The 14,325-nt window shown below is 50.0% G+C and overlaps 1 protein-coding gene across 1 annotated transcript; it reads left to right on the top strand.

Moving 5' to 3' along the window:
- Positions 1-3,646: 3,646 nt before the first annotated feature.
- neff2 (neuronal intermediate filament family member 2) lies at positions 3,647-9,681 on the top strand. The gene is made up of 3 exons (XM_072497759.1): positions 3,647-4,753; positions 6,570-6,694; positions 9,254-9,681. Exons 1-3 carry the CDS (start codon positions 3,746-3,748, stop codon positions 9,312-9,314), a joined length of 1,194 nt encoding a protein of 397 aa, XP_072353860.1. The 5' UTR covers positions 3,647-3,745; the 3' UTR covers positions 9,315-9,681.
- Positions 9,682-14,325: the final 4,644 nt, after the last annotated feature.

Here is a 14,325-nt window from a genome sequence, read left to right as displayed (position 1 = left end):
GGCCTAACTAAGGTTCTATACAGCTGCAACATGACTTGCCAATTCTTATACTCAATGCCCCGGCCAATGAAGGCAAGCATGCCATATGCCTTCTTCACTACCTTCTCCACCTGTGTTGCCCCTTTCAGTGACCTGTGGACCTGTACACCTAGATCTCTCTGACTTTCAATACTCTTGAGGGTTCTACCATTCACTGTATACTCCCGACCTGCATTAGACGTTCCAAAATGCATTACCTCACATTGTCTGGATTAAACTCCATCTGCCATCTCTCTGCCCAAGTCTCCAAATAATCTAAATCCTGCTGTATCCTCTGACAGTCCTCATCGCTATCCGCAATTCCACCAACCTTTGTGTCGTCTGCAAACTTACTAATCAGACCAGTTACATTTTCCTCCAAATCATTTATATATACTACAAACAGCAAAGGTCCCAGCACTGATCCCTGCGGAACACCACTGGTCACAGCCCTCCAATTAGAAAAGCATCCTTCCATTGCTACTCTCTGCCTTCTATGACCTAGCCAGTTCTGTATCCACCTTTCCAGCTCACCCCTGATCCCGTGTGACTTCACCTTTTGTACTCGTCTACCATGAGGGACCTTGTCAAAGGCCTTACTGAAGTTCATATAGACAACATCCACTTCCCTACCTGCATCAATCATCTTTGTGACCTCCTCGAAAAACTCTATCAAGTTAGTGAGACATGACCTCATATTTCATATTTATAAGCATATTTCAATCATGTCCCCCCTCAGTCTCCTCCGCTCCAACTAAAACAATCCCAGTCTATCCAATCTCTCTTCATAGCTGAAACCCTCCAGCCCAGGCAACATCTGGGTAAATCTCCTCTGCATCCTCTCCAGCGCTATCACATCCCTCCTTTTACGTGGATTCCAGAACTGCACACAATACTCTAGCTGTGACCCAACCAACGTTTTATACAGTTCCAGCATAACCTCCCTGCTTTTAAACTTTATGCCTCGACTAATAAAGTAAGAAGTCTTCAAGTCCAACAGGTTTGTTTCGAATCACTAGCTTTCGGAGCACTGCTCCTTCCTTAGGTGAATCCTGGAGCAGTGCTCCGAAAGCTAGTGACATCGAAACAAACCTGTTGGACTTTAACCTGGTGTTGTAAGACTTCTTACTGTGCTCACCCCAGTCCAACGTCGGCCTCTCCACATCATCGACTAACAAAGGCAAGTATACCATATGCCTTTTTAACCACTATCCACCACCTCTGCTGCCTTAAGGGACCAGGACCACACATTGGTGTTGTCAGACCAATGCCCTGTACAGTTGTAGCAAACCTTCCCTACTTCTCTATTCCATCCTCCTAACAATAAAGGTGAACATTCCATTTGCCTTACTAATTACTTGCTGTACCCGCATGATGGCTTTTTAATGATTCATGTACAAGATCACCCAGATTCCTCTGGGCTGCAACATTCCGCAGTCTCTCCATTTCAATCACATTCTGCTTTTACATTCCCACAGTCAAAGTAGACAACCTCACATTTTACTCCGTCTGCCACATTCTTGCCCATTGCTGTCACCTGTCCTTCTGCAGCCGGCTGTATTCTCCACACAAACTCGCCTTCTGACCTATCTTTGTATCAGCATCAAATGTGACTTCAATACACTCGGTCCCTCCATCCAAATCATTAATATATATGCTAAACAGTTAAGGCCTCGGCACTGACCCCTGTGGCACTCCACAGGGTTACAGTTTAGCAACCTGAAAATGACCCATTACCCTGACTCTCTGTTAGTCACATCTCTATCCACGCTGATGTGTATGTCGCCACAGTCCCAGAGGAGCAGAGGCTGGCTGCCCGCCCGCCCCCCTTTAAGAGCCAACTGGTGGTGATTTAACGTGAGGTCATCCCACCTCAGACAAGGGGCAAGGCTGAGAACGCGGGGCCTTTGTCGACAACCACAGCCCGTACGGGAACTGAACCCGTGCAGTTGGCGTCATTCCGCATCACGAACCAGCCGTCCAGCCAACTGAGCTAACCAACCCCCATGCTGAGATATCACCCCCCCCACCCAGCACTATATGTTCTTCCGAATGAACATATGAATTAGGAGCAGGAGTGGGCCACTCGGCCCCTCGAGACTGCTCCCCCATTCAATACGATCCCGGCTGATGTGACTGTGACCTCAACCGCATATTCCTGCCGACCCCCGATATCCTTTCACCCCCCCCCCCCTTGTTAATCAAGAATCTATCGAGCTCAGCCTTAAAAATATTCGAAGATTCCGCTTCCACCGCCTTTTGAGGAAGAGAGGTCCAGAGACTCACTGTAATGTTCTTGTCGGATGGCCTGATTTCTATTACAAGAACACTTGTAGCTAAAGCTATAAATGATTTATTGACATAAACTGTGGGTGAACTATACACAAAACAACAGATGAATAACAGTGAGACCAAGAACAATCAACCACTCTCCAGCTTCCTCCAGCCAGTCTGAGGGGTCACCTGACTCAAACATTCGCATATATACTAGTGAGACTCCTAGTGGTCAGTCGCTGAATTACAACACAACCATGACATTGCAACAACCCTCTGAGAGAACGTATTCTCCTCAACTCTGTCTGAAATGAGGGACCCCTTATTTTTAAACAGTGACCCCTAGTTCCAGATTCTCCCACAAGGGGACACATCCTCTCCACACCCACCCTGCCAATACCCCTCAGCATCTGAAAGGTTATGATCAAGTTGCCCCGTATTTTGCGGCACCTTATCGAATGCCTTTTGGAAATCCAAGTACAGTACACCCACTGGGTTCCCTTTATTCATCCTGCTTGTTACATCCTCAAAGAACTCTAATAACTTTGTCAAATCTGATTTCCATTTGACCTGAAGTTCTGCCAGTTCCAATTCACCATTGCTGCCACATCACCCAACCTGCCCTATAGTCCAGGCCCACTCCACCTGGCTGCCAGTACCAATAACGGTCAGGGCATTGAGGGATATGGTGCAGAGCAAACGGATCTTTGCTACAGATCAGTCATCATTTAGTTGAATGACGGAACAGGCTCGAGGGGCTGAACTGCCCCTGTTCCTGTGTAACAGGCTTGTGGAACAGGAGGAGGCCTGTTCAGCCCCTCTTGAGCCTGTTACACAGCAACAGGGGCATTCAGCCCCTCTTTGGTCTGTTCCATAGGAACAGGAAGAGGCCTGTTCAGCCCCTCTTGGGTCTGTTCCATAGGAACAGGAGGAGGCCTGTTCAGCCCCTCTTGGGTCTGTTCCATAGGAACAGGAGGAGGCCTGTTCAGCCCCTCTTGAGTCTGTTACACGAGAACAGGAGGAGGCCATTCAGCCCCTCTCGAGTCTGTTTCACAGGAAGAGGCCATACAGACGCTTGAGCCTGTTTCACAGTAACCAAGTGGGCCCTCGAGCATGTTACTGAAGAGCTGGCCGAGGAATCAGTGTTAGATATGATTTGCAGTTTTTTTTTTAAACGCCCTCCTTTGCTGAATATCTCCAAGGAATGGAATCAGGAAACCTAAAGATCAAATAAAGTGCACGCTCAGAATGCGGAGTTTTGTCTGATTGGTTTGCTGTTAGATCAATAAGGAATCTGTCCGCCCCCTGCAAGGAAAGGGGCTGGGCCTCCGCTCCGTATATAAATTGGAGCTGAGTGGGGTTACTGGACTGCGGATTGAGATTTGCTGCAGTAACCGTTGGTGGGACAGAAGAGCGGCTGGAGAAAGAGTGACGGAGGGGAACAGCCTTCACCATGAGTGCTTACGACCCCTTCAACCCCTTGCGCAAACCTTGGGATGATTACCGATGTGGCCGCCCCACCAAGTCCAGCATCTCCTCCACCCTCTACTCGGTCCACCGCACCTCGGCTCCGAAGCGGTCCGTCAGGACCAGCTCGGTCTCCTCCTTGCCCGACTATGCGGAGAGACTGGACCTCTCCCAGGTCAGCACGCTCAATGCTGAGTTGCTGACCCTGAGGGCCCAGGAGAGGGAGCAGCTGATGGACCTGAACGACCGTTTCGCCACCTACATCGAGAAGGTCCACTACCTGGAGCAGCAGAACAAGGTGCTGCTGGTGGAGCTGGAGGCCCTGAGGCAGAAGCAATCCGACCCATCCCGGCTGCACCTCATCTACGAGCAGGAGATCCGGGGCCTGCGGGCTCTGCTCGACTCGGAGACCAACGAGAAGATGAGGATGGAGGCCGACCGGGACCACCTGAGGGAGGTCTACTCCCAGGTGAAGGACAAATACGAGGAGGAGGTGCGCCTGCGCATGGAGGCCGAGGATAACCTTCAGAAGGTGAGGGAGGGGGCCGACAAAGCAGTGTTGGCCAACAGCGACATTGAGGGCAACATCAGCTCCCTGGCGGAAGAGATCTCCTTCCTGAAGAAGGTGTACGGCGAAGAGAACGCAGAGCTATCCGCTCAGATCCAGGCCGCCCACCTGACGGTGGAAGTGGAGGTGGCCAAACCTGACCTCTCAGTGGCCCTGAAGGAGATCCGCTGTCAGTACGAGAAGCTCGCCAACAAGAACATGCAAGCGGCCGAGGACTGGTACCGCACCAAGTTCGCCACCGTCAGCGAGATGGCCAACAAGAACAACCAGGCGGTCAGGTCCATCCGCGAGGAGACGGCCGAGTACCACCGACTCCTCCAATCCCGTGGCTCGGAGATCGACGGACTGAAGAGCGTCATTGATTCCCTGCAGAAACAGCTGGAGAATCTGGAGGACAGGCAGTCCAAGGAGGTTCGCAAGTACCTGGTGAGTGGGAGGAGGTGGGAATAGAGGAGAGAAACCAGGGTAGTCAGGCCTCAGGGTATTGTGGCCAATTCTGGGGACCACCCACTCTTTAGGAAGGACATCAGGGCCTTGGGAGGGAGATTTACTGGAACGGTCACTGGAGGAACTTCAGTCAATGTGGAGAGCTGGAGAAACTGGCATTGTGCGTCTTGGGGAAGGGAAGGTTCAGAGATTTAATGGAGTTCAAAATCATGAAGGGTTTTGAAGGAATAAATCGGGTGGGGGGGGGGGGGCATTATTTTCATTGACAGGAGGGGCGGTAACCAGAGGATAATAATAATAATGATTTAAGGCAATTGGCAAAAGAAGCAGAGACAAGCTGAGGAGAATTTATTTCAAACAATCCGGAATGCGCTCCCTGAAAGAGCGGATTGAATATTCACACTCAGAACGGAGCGGGGTATACTGGAATAACGGAATATTTGCATTGTCACAGGTAAAAGAAGAGGGGACTAATTGGATTTCTCTGCCACAGCGATGACACTGGCGTAATGGGGCCAGGTGGCCTGTTTCAACACTGCGCCTGTCTGCAGGACGGTCAGTCTGTGTCTGGGACACCGTGCCAGCCTTGGGCTATTGCCCAAAAAATAATGATGTTCCTTCATTTGATTTTGCAGCAGGAGAGGGCGGGATGGAGAACTACATTGTGATTGCCAACAGGGGGCGGCACGGTGGCGCAGTGGTTAGCACTGCTGCCTCACGGCACCGAGGACCCGGGTCACTGTCCGTGTGGAGTTCGCACATTCTCCCGGTGTCTGCGTGGGTCTCACCCCCACAGCTCCAAAAAGATGTGCAGGGTAGGTGGATTGGCCGCGCTAAATTGCCCCTTAATTGGGGGAAAAAAAAGAATTGGATACTCTAAATTTATTTTGGAAAAAGCGTGATTGCTAACATGATTTTAGACCAACAGTTTGAATGCTACTTCTTTTTAACCCTTCAATGCTTTCACTGACAGTTGGCAGGACTCCAAATAAATAATTACAGGCGAGGCTTGTTCTTCAATTCACCACAATTACATTGGCCTGCAGCCTCTTAGCATTGCTTCCTCCGCATTGCAACTGACCCCGCGTTTGTGTGGTGCGCTGGTGAAAGAGGAAGGGCGAGACAGAGGGAACGAGAGAGAAAGAGAGAAGGACAGAGAGAGAGAGAGACAAAGGGACGGCGATGCAGAGAGGGAGAGATAGGCAGAGAGAGGAAGAGACGCAGCGAAACGCAGAGGGAGGTGGAGCGAGAGAGAGAGAGGCACAGAAAAAGAGAGGGACACAGAGTAAGGGAGACAAAGGACGAGAGAGGGATTGAGAGAAAAGAGAGAAACGGAAGAGGAGAGTGTGAAACAGGAGAGGTAGTGAGAGGTGAGGCAGGGAAAGGAGCTAAATAAAGAGGCAGAGTTGGAAGGGTGGGACAGGAATATTCATGAGAATTTACTGCCCTGGCGTTAACGCATTGCAGCAAATTTTTCAAAGGATGGTTGTGCAGAGGGTGGGGGAGGGGGATAGGACGAGAAGGGAAGGAGCAGCCAGCCAGTTAAATTCAGAGTGAATACATGGTCAATTTAAAGAATTCTATTGATAGATATTAAGATTTTCCAATATACATCCTCCACAGAGATAGAGGACACAATTAAGGTGATTGGAAAGCGAGTGTTGGGAGATGTGATGAGCAGGGGTGGGGGAGGGGGGGTTCTTTGGGAGGGTGACTGATCTTCTTTCCTGGATTATTTTCACTTTGCTCTGATTGCTGGTCTGGAATCTCAGTCTCTCTCTCTCTCTCGGTGCAGGAAAGGATTAGCGAGCTGGAGAAAGACATCAATGATGCCAAGCAGGAGATGGCTCGTTACCTGAGGGAATATCAGGATCTCCTAAATGTCAAGATGGCTCTAGATATCGAGATTGCAGCTTACAGGTGGGTTCGCCTCCTCTTCTCTCCACAGGGCGCTGGATCAGAGCTGAATACCATCCTGACTTCAGCTATGTGTCTGCCTCTGACCTTTCCTCGCTCTCCCAATACCCCCCTCTCTGACTCCCTGTATCGCGCTCTCAGTTTCTCTCTCTCTCTGTCTTTCTCCGTCTCGCTCTTTTACTTTCTCTCTCTATCTCGTTCTCCGACTCTTTCTGTCTCTCTACCTCTCCCTTTCTCGCTGACTCTCCCTCTGTCCATCTCTGCTTCCCAATCTTTGTGTGCCTCAATTTCACTCTCCCTCCCCCCTCTGAATCCTGGCCTGTTCCTCTCTGTGTCTATCTGTCTCTGTCTTATCCATCTCTGTCTGGTCTAGCTGCCTGTCCCTGTCTATCTATCTGTCTCCCTTTCTATTTATCTTTCACACTTGCTCACTCATTCTATCTCTCTATCTGTATCTATTAATCTCTCATTTTGGCTCCCTCTGTCTACCTATCACCTCCCTCTCTGTTTATTTCTATATTTATTTGAATGTATTCGAGAAGAAGTTTAAATTGTAGCATGCCTTTGTTCGGTCGTACTTTGGAGTATTATGAATAGTTCTCTCCTCCACATTACAACAAGGATATAGAAATTGCAGAAGGTGCAAAAATGATCGACTCGAATGATACCAAAACTCAGAGATTTACCCAGCAGGGAAGGCTGAACAAACTGGAGCCCCTTTATCCAGACAGGAGAAGTCCGAGGGGTGATACAGAGGGAAATGATGGGGTAGTGACAATGTAACGGGAGCAGTAATTCCGATATGCTAATACCCTGGAGCTCTGGGGTCAAATCCCAAGACCGAAGATGGTGAAATTTAAATTCAATTAATATATCTGGACTATGAAGCTAGTCTCAGTATCATCGATTGTTGTAATCATCATAGAATTTACAGTGCAGAAGGAGGCCATTCGGCCCATCGAGTCTGCACCGGCTCTTGGAAAGAGCACCCTACCCAAGGTCAACACCTCCACCCTATCCCCATAACCCAGTAACCCCACCCAACACTAAGGGCAATTTTGGACACTAAGGGCAATTTATCTTGGCCAATCCACCTAACCTGCACATCTTTGGACTGTGGGAGGAAACCGGAGCACCCGGAGGAAACCCACGCACACACGGGGAGGATGTGCAGACTCCGCACAGACAGTGACCCAAGCCGGAATCGAACCTGGGTCCCTGGAGCTGTGAAGCAATTATGCTATCCACAGTGCTACCGTGCTGCCCGGTAAACACCCATCTGGTTCACTGTCGTCCTTTAGAGAAGGAAATCTACCGTCCTTACCCGGTCTGGCCTTCCAGACCCACAGCAATGTGGTTGACTCTTTAACTGCCCTCTGAATTGGCCGAGCGGACCACTCAGGGCAATTAGGGATGGGCAACTAATGCTGGCCCAGCCAGCCGTGCCCACATGCCGAGAAAGAAAAGGGAAATAGGGAAGGGTTTGACAATAGAAGAGAACCAATAAGATATCCAATTGGGAATTCAGGAGAACCCAGGGAGAATATGGAACTCATCACCACAGGGAGGAGTGATTGAAGTGAGGAGCAGAGGCGTATTTCAGAACAAACGCACGAGGGAGAATTAACCGAACGATACATTGATCGGGTGAGACGGAGAGAGGGTGGGGGGAAGGTGAGCGTAGAGCATAAACACTGGTAAAGACCAGTTGGGCTGAATGGGCTGTTTCTGTGAGGTAAATACTTTGTAATTCCATTTAATATTTTAAAAAAAATAAAAAAATTTAGAGTACCCAATTCATTTTTCCAATTAAGGGGCAATTTAGCGTGGCCAATCCACCTAGCCTGCACATCTTTGGGCTGTGGGGGCGAAACCCACGCAAACACGGGGCGAATGTGCAAACTCCACACGGTCAGTGACCCAGAGCCGGGATCGAACCCGGGACCTCAGCGACGTGAGGCCGCAGGGCTAACCCACTGCGCCACCGTGCTTGCCCCTATTCCATATAATATTTACGCAACCTCGAGACTCCCCAATTCTGAAGAGAATGTCTCTCCATCTGGGACACCGCGCAACCCTGACTCTGGAATAACTCTTCTGTTTGCTCTGTTCATCGGATAGTCTCTTCTTTAAGTGTAAGGTTATTAAGACCCACAGCAGATGTTACACCAGTTTAAAACAAATCCCAATTTTTCTGAGGGTGTGTGAAAAAGAGGGTGACAAAAGAGAGTGCAAGAGAGGGAGAGGGAACAGGATAAAGAAGCCTCATGAGAAAGTGTTGAGACAGACAGGGAGAAGGCAACAGCGAAATACTGACCCGTCAGTCACCTGGCCACTGCCCCGCAGTCAACCACACCCTGACCCTCACACAATCGACCAGATTCAGCAAGAAAAATCGAGATAATGGAGTGTGGGAGCAAGGGAGAGAGTGTGAGAAGTGGGAGAGAGATTATGAGGGGGATAGTGAAAGAGTGCGTGAGTGGAGGAGAGGAAAGACCAGGATTGGTATTGCCTGTGTTTGATTTAACTTGTCTATCATATTCCTTTGTGTCTCTCATTTAGGAAACTCCTGGAGGGTGAAGAATTCAGACTGAGCTTCTCCTCAATGCAATCCTACAGTTAAAAGCATCCCTTTGCTGAATATTCCACAGCTAGTAACGTAGTGCAGTCATTAGCCATTATTCTATTGCCTCGAGCACTCTGCACCACCTCCATCTTCACAGCTAGTTACCCACTCACAGCAACAGTTACTGCGAAATACTGACCAGTCACCTGACCACTGCCCCGCAGTCAACCACACCCTGACCCTCACACGATCGACCAAATTCAGTCAACAACACCCTGACCCTCACACGATCGACCAAATTCAGTCAACAACACCCTGACCCTCACACGATCGACCAAATTCAGTCAACAACACCCTGACCCTCACACGATCGACCAAATTCAGTCAACAACACCCTGACCCTCACACGATCGACCAAATTCAGTCAACAACACCCTGACCCTCACACGATCGACCAAATTCAGTCAACAACACCCTGACCCTCACACGATCGACCAAATTCAGTCAACAACACCCTGACCCTCACACGATCGACCAAATTCAGTCAACAACACCCTGACCCTCACACGATCGACCAAATTCAGTCAACCACACCCTGACCCTCACACAATCGATCAAATTCAGTCAACAACACCCTGACCCTCACACGATCGACCAAATTCAGTCAACAACACCCTGACCCTCACACGATCGACCAAATTCAGTCAACCACACCCTGACCCTCACACGATCGATCAAATTCAGCCAACAACACCCTGACCCTCACACGATCGACCAAATTCAGTCAACAACACCCTGACCCTCACACGATCGACCAAATTCAGTCAACAACACCCTGACCCTCACACGATCGACCAAATTCAGTCAACCACACCCTGACCCTCACACGATCGATCAAATTCAGCCAACCGCACCCTGACCCTCACACGATCGACCAAATTCAGTCAACCACACCCTGACCCTCACACGATCGATCAAATTCAGTCAACCGCACCCTGACCCTCTCACGATCGACCAAATTCAGTCAACCACACCCTGACCCTCACACAATCAATCAAATTCAGTCAACCGCACCCTAAGTCGGGCAGCACGGTGGCGCAGTGGGTTAGCACTGCTGCCTCACGGCGCCGAGGACCCGGGTTCGAACCGGCCCCGGGTCACAGTCCGTGTGGAGTTTGCACATTCTCCCCGTGTCTGCGTGGGTTTCACCCTCACAACCCAAAGATGTGCAAGTTGGTGGATTGGCTACGCTAAATAGCCCTTTAATTGGGAAAAAATAATAATTGGGTAACTCTAAATTTATGAAAAAAAACAACACTCTGACCCCCACCCAAATTCAGGCCTTACACACAGGATTAGCAGTATTTAATGTGCATATGTGCAGTTAAACACAAGTGTACACCCAATATATCTGCCTAAACTATCTGCACTCTATTCTAAACAAAAGTATAATATGTATACACATATCAAGATACATGAATATATGTAACCACACATATGTGTGCACACTTGTACAGATACATAGAGAGACATGCAGGACAGCAGCAACTTCCAATTGGATGAGAGTTTGAAATGTAAGGAGATGCTATTATTGATTAAGGTGATGTCTCACCACTCCTCTCCCACTTCCTGTTACCCAGTTTCCAACTCTGAAGAAAATCTTCTTGCCCTTTGTCCTCTTAATGCCCTGAGCAGCCTGACCCCATGATCTTCTCATCTTGATCCCATGCCCCAAGTACCCTGACTCCATTTCCCCTTGCACCCTGACCTCATGCCCCCTCATATCTTGATCCCATGCACCCTGTTCCCATTCCCAGTTGCAACCTGATCCCATTTCCCCTCGCTCCATGACCCCATTTTCCCTCGCTCCATGACCCCATTTCCCCTCGCTCCATGACCCCATTTCCCCTCGCTCCATGACCCCATTTCCCCTCGCTCCATGACCCCATTTCCCCTCGCTCCATGACCCCATTTCCCCTCGCTCCATGATCCCATTTCCCCTCGCTCCATGACCCCATTTCTCCTCGCTCCATGACCCCATTTCCTCTCGCTCCATGACCCCATTTTCCCTCGCTCCATGACCCCATTTCCCCTCGCTCCACGATCCCATTTCCCCTCACTCCATGGCCCCATTTCCTCTCGCTCCATGACCCCATTTTCCCTCGCCCCATGACCCCATTTCCCCTCGCTCCATGACCCCATTTCCCCTCGCTCCATGACCCCATTTCCCCTCGCTCCATGATCCCATTTCCCCTCGCTCCATGACCCCATTTCTCCTCGCTCCATGACCCCATTTCCTCTCGCTCCATGACCCCATTTTCCCTCGCTCCATGACCCCATTTCCCCTCGCTCCACGATCCCATTTCCCCTCACTCCATGGCCCCATTTCCTCTCGCTCCATGACCCCATTTTCCCTCGCCCCATGACCCCATTTCCCCTCGCTCCATGACTCCATTTCCCCTCGCTCCATGACCCCATTTCCCCTCGCTCCATGACCCCATTTTCCCTTGCTCCATGACCCCATTTCCCCTCACCTCATGACTCCATTTCTCCTCGCTCCATGACCCCATTTCTCCTCGCTCCATGACCCCATTTTCCCTTGCTCCATGAGCCCATTTCCCCTCACTCCATGACCCCATTTCCCCTCGCTCCATGACTCCATTTCCCCTTGCTCCATGACCCCATTTCCCCTCGCTCCATGACCCCATTTTCCCTTGCTCCATGACCCCATTTCCCCTCACCTCATGACTCCATTTCTCCTCGCTCCATGACCCCATTTCTCCTCGCTCCATGACACCATTTTCCCTCGCTCCATGAGCCCATTTCCCCTCGCTCCATGACCCCATTTCCCCTCGCTCCACCATCCCATTTCCCCTCGCTCCATGACCCCATTTCGCCTAGTTCCATGACCTCATGCCCTTTCCCACCTTGACCCATGCCCTCACGCACCCTGACCTCATGCCCTCTCAACCCTCTTGCCCCATGCCTGCTTCTCCCTGTCCCCCTGTGCCCTCACTCTCATTGCGCTAATCCAGTTTCCTGTGTCTCTATCCCTTTCAGTAATCCTCTCACAGACAGCTCCTTGAAGAAATGAGTTATTGAATTGTTGTCCAGACCCCTTCTCTCTGCCGCAAGCACAGATGTTTGAGGTGACCACCTAGTTTGTGATGATGCTGAAACATCTCAGGTGGAGCTGAGGCAGGGTGTGTTGGCAGCCTTGGGGGTCAGAGACTGGGATCTTGCGGTGAGGAGGACCATGGTACAGAGGATGGAATCAGAGCACCAGCATGTGCTGCAGGCTCAGTCCACAGAAAGCGGGAAAACACCAGAGATACACAGAGACAGAGAGAGTGACCAAGACAGAAGGAGACACAGAGTGACGCACAGAGGCAGACAGAGACAGTAACAGAGACAGAGGGAGACACAAGACAGACAGAGAGTAACAGAGACACAGAAAGTGACACACAGAAACAGAGAGAGAGAGACAGGGTGACACACAGAGTCAGAGAGAGTAACAAAGACAGAGTGACACAGATACAAAGAGAGGGTAACAGATAGAGTGACACAGAAAGTGATTGAGATAGAGAGTAAAAAAAGAGGGACATACCAAGAGCGACAGAGACAGAGAGTGATTAATAGAAAGATAGAGTGTGACAGATGGAGAAAGATATAGACGGTGACAAAGATAGAGACACAAAGAGTGATAAAGACAGATAGATAGATAAGTAGATAGATAAATAGATAGATAGATAAAGAGAGTGACACTACATAGACACAGATGGAAGAGACAGAGTAACCAAGAGAGACAGTGACAAAGACAGAGAAATACAGAGAGTGTCAGAAATAGTGAAAAAAGGTAAGAGAGACACGGAGTGACTGAGGGACGGAGAGTGATACAGAGAGTGACAAACTGCGATAGAGAGATATAGATACGGTACACAGGCACAGATAGAGACAGGGTAATGGAGAGAGACAGATAAAGACACGGAGTGACAGAGAGAAAAAGAAAGATAGAGAAACAGAGCCGGAGATAGAAAGGGACAGAGATACAGAGGGTAACAAGGAAGCAGAGGGAGAGAAACACTGGAGCAGAGAGAGAGAGACATACAAAGTGACAGATAGAGATGTACAAATACATGCAGACACAGAGAGTAACAGAGAGAGACACAGAGAGAGAGAGACAGGCATAGATCCAGAGTGACAGAACATAAAGAGAGTGTGACGCACAAGATTGAAGGATACAGGTGGACAGGCAGACAGGTGTATTGTGAGACAGAGAGGGAGAGACAGAGACAGAGAGGTGTAGGGAGATAGACAGAGAGAGAGAGACAGAGACAGAGGGAGAGACTGACACAGATAGGAGAGAGACATCAGGCCGTGAAAGAGATACAGAGGACTGAGACAGACACAGGGACAGACTTGCACACAGAAATGGATAGTCTGAGGTACAGATAGGTACAGGCAGAAACTTCGACAGGTTCAGTCTGTGCGTGTGAGATTTAGGTTAATACGGTCAGTCTGATCGCAGAGAAGGATCAGTGACCCTAGGGTTCAGTGACCTGTGACCTTGCAGGGCTCAGTGACATGTGATCTAAGGGCCCGGTGATCTTGAAGTTTGATGTTTAATTATAAATCCTCCCCACGGTATCAGGCTCTCCCACATATAGCAGCCTGGGATGTTCATGTGAAACCTCCCCCAGGTGAATAGCTGCCTTCAGATCCCACACACTGCAGCAGGCTGTGCTGTCTGAGCGCTATCAGCCAGTAGCGCCCACCCAGTGAACGGTGACTATTGCTGTGGTACTGCCCACGTGGATTCAGACCAACCCCTGAACGGTGACTATTGCTGTGGTACTGCCCACATGGATTCAGACCAACCTCTGTTCCCTGGGAGTTAGTTAAACATTCACTTCAGAGAATCTGAAATCTCCAACCCGGAGACACCCACCTCCCCCCTCCCCTGAACCCTTCCTCACTCCCCCCTCACTCCCTCCCCCTCCCCCGAACCCTTCCTCACTCCCCCCTCACTCCCTCCCCCCTCCCCCGAACCCTTCCTCACTCCCCCCTC

This window comes from Scyliorhinus torazame, chromosome 3 (genome assembly GCF_047496885.1).
Source record: "Scyliorhinus torazame isolate Kashiwa2021f chromosome 3, sScyTor2.1, whole genome shotgun sequence".
Taxonomy (NCBI): domain Eukaryota; kingdom Metazoa; phylum Chordata; class Chondrichthyes; order Carcharhiniformes; family Scyliorhinidae; genus Scyliorhinus; species Scyliorhinus torazame.
Note: the sequence above shows the minus strand (reverse complement) of the source record. Positions and strands in the feature narration are given on the sequence as shown.

What these genes read in the sequence shown, in the direction of transcription:
- neff2 (XM_072497759.1), top strand. Translation starts at nt 3,746, where the DNA reads ATGAGTGCTTACGACCCCTTCAACCCCTTGCGCAAACCTTGGGATGAT. An exon ending in AGGAGGTTCGCAAGTACCTG is followed by an intron (nt 4,754 to 6,569) that starts GTGAGTGGGAGG and finishes CTCTCGGTGCAG; the next exon opens with GAAAGGATTAGCGAGCTGGA. An exon ending in ATCGAGATTGCAGCTTACAG is followed by an intron (nt 6,695 to 9,253) that starts GTGGGTTCGCCT and finishes TCTCTCATTTAG; the next exon opens with GAAACTCCTGGAGGGTGAAG.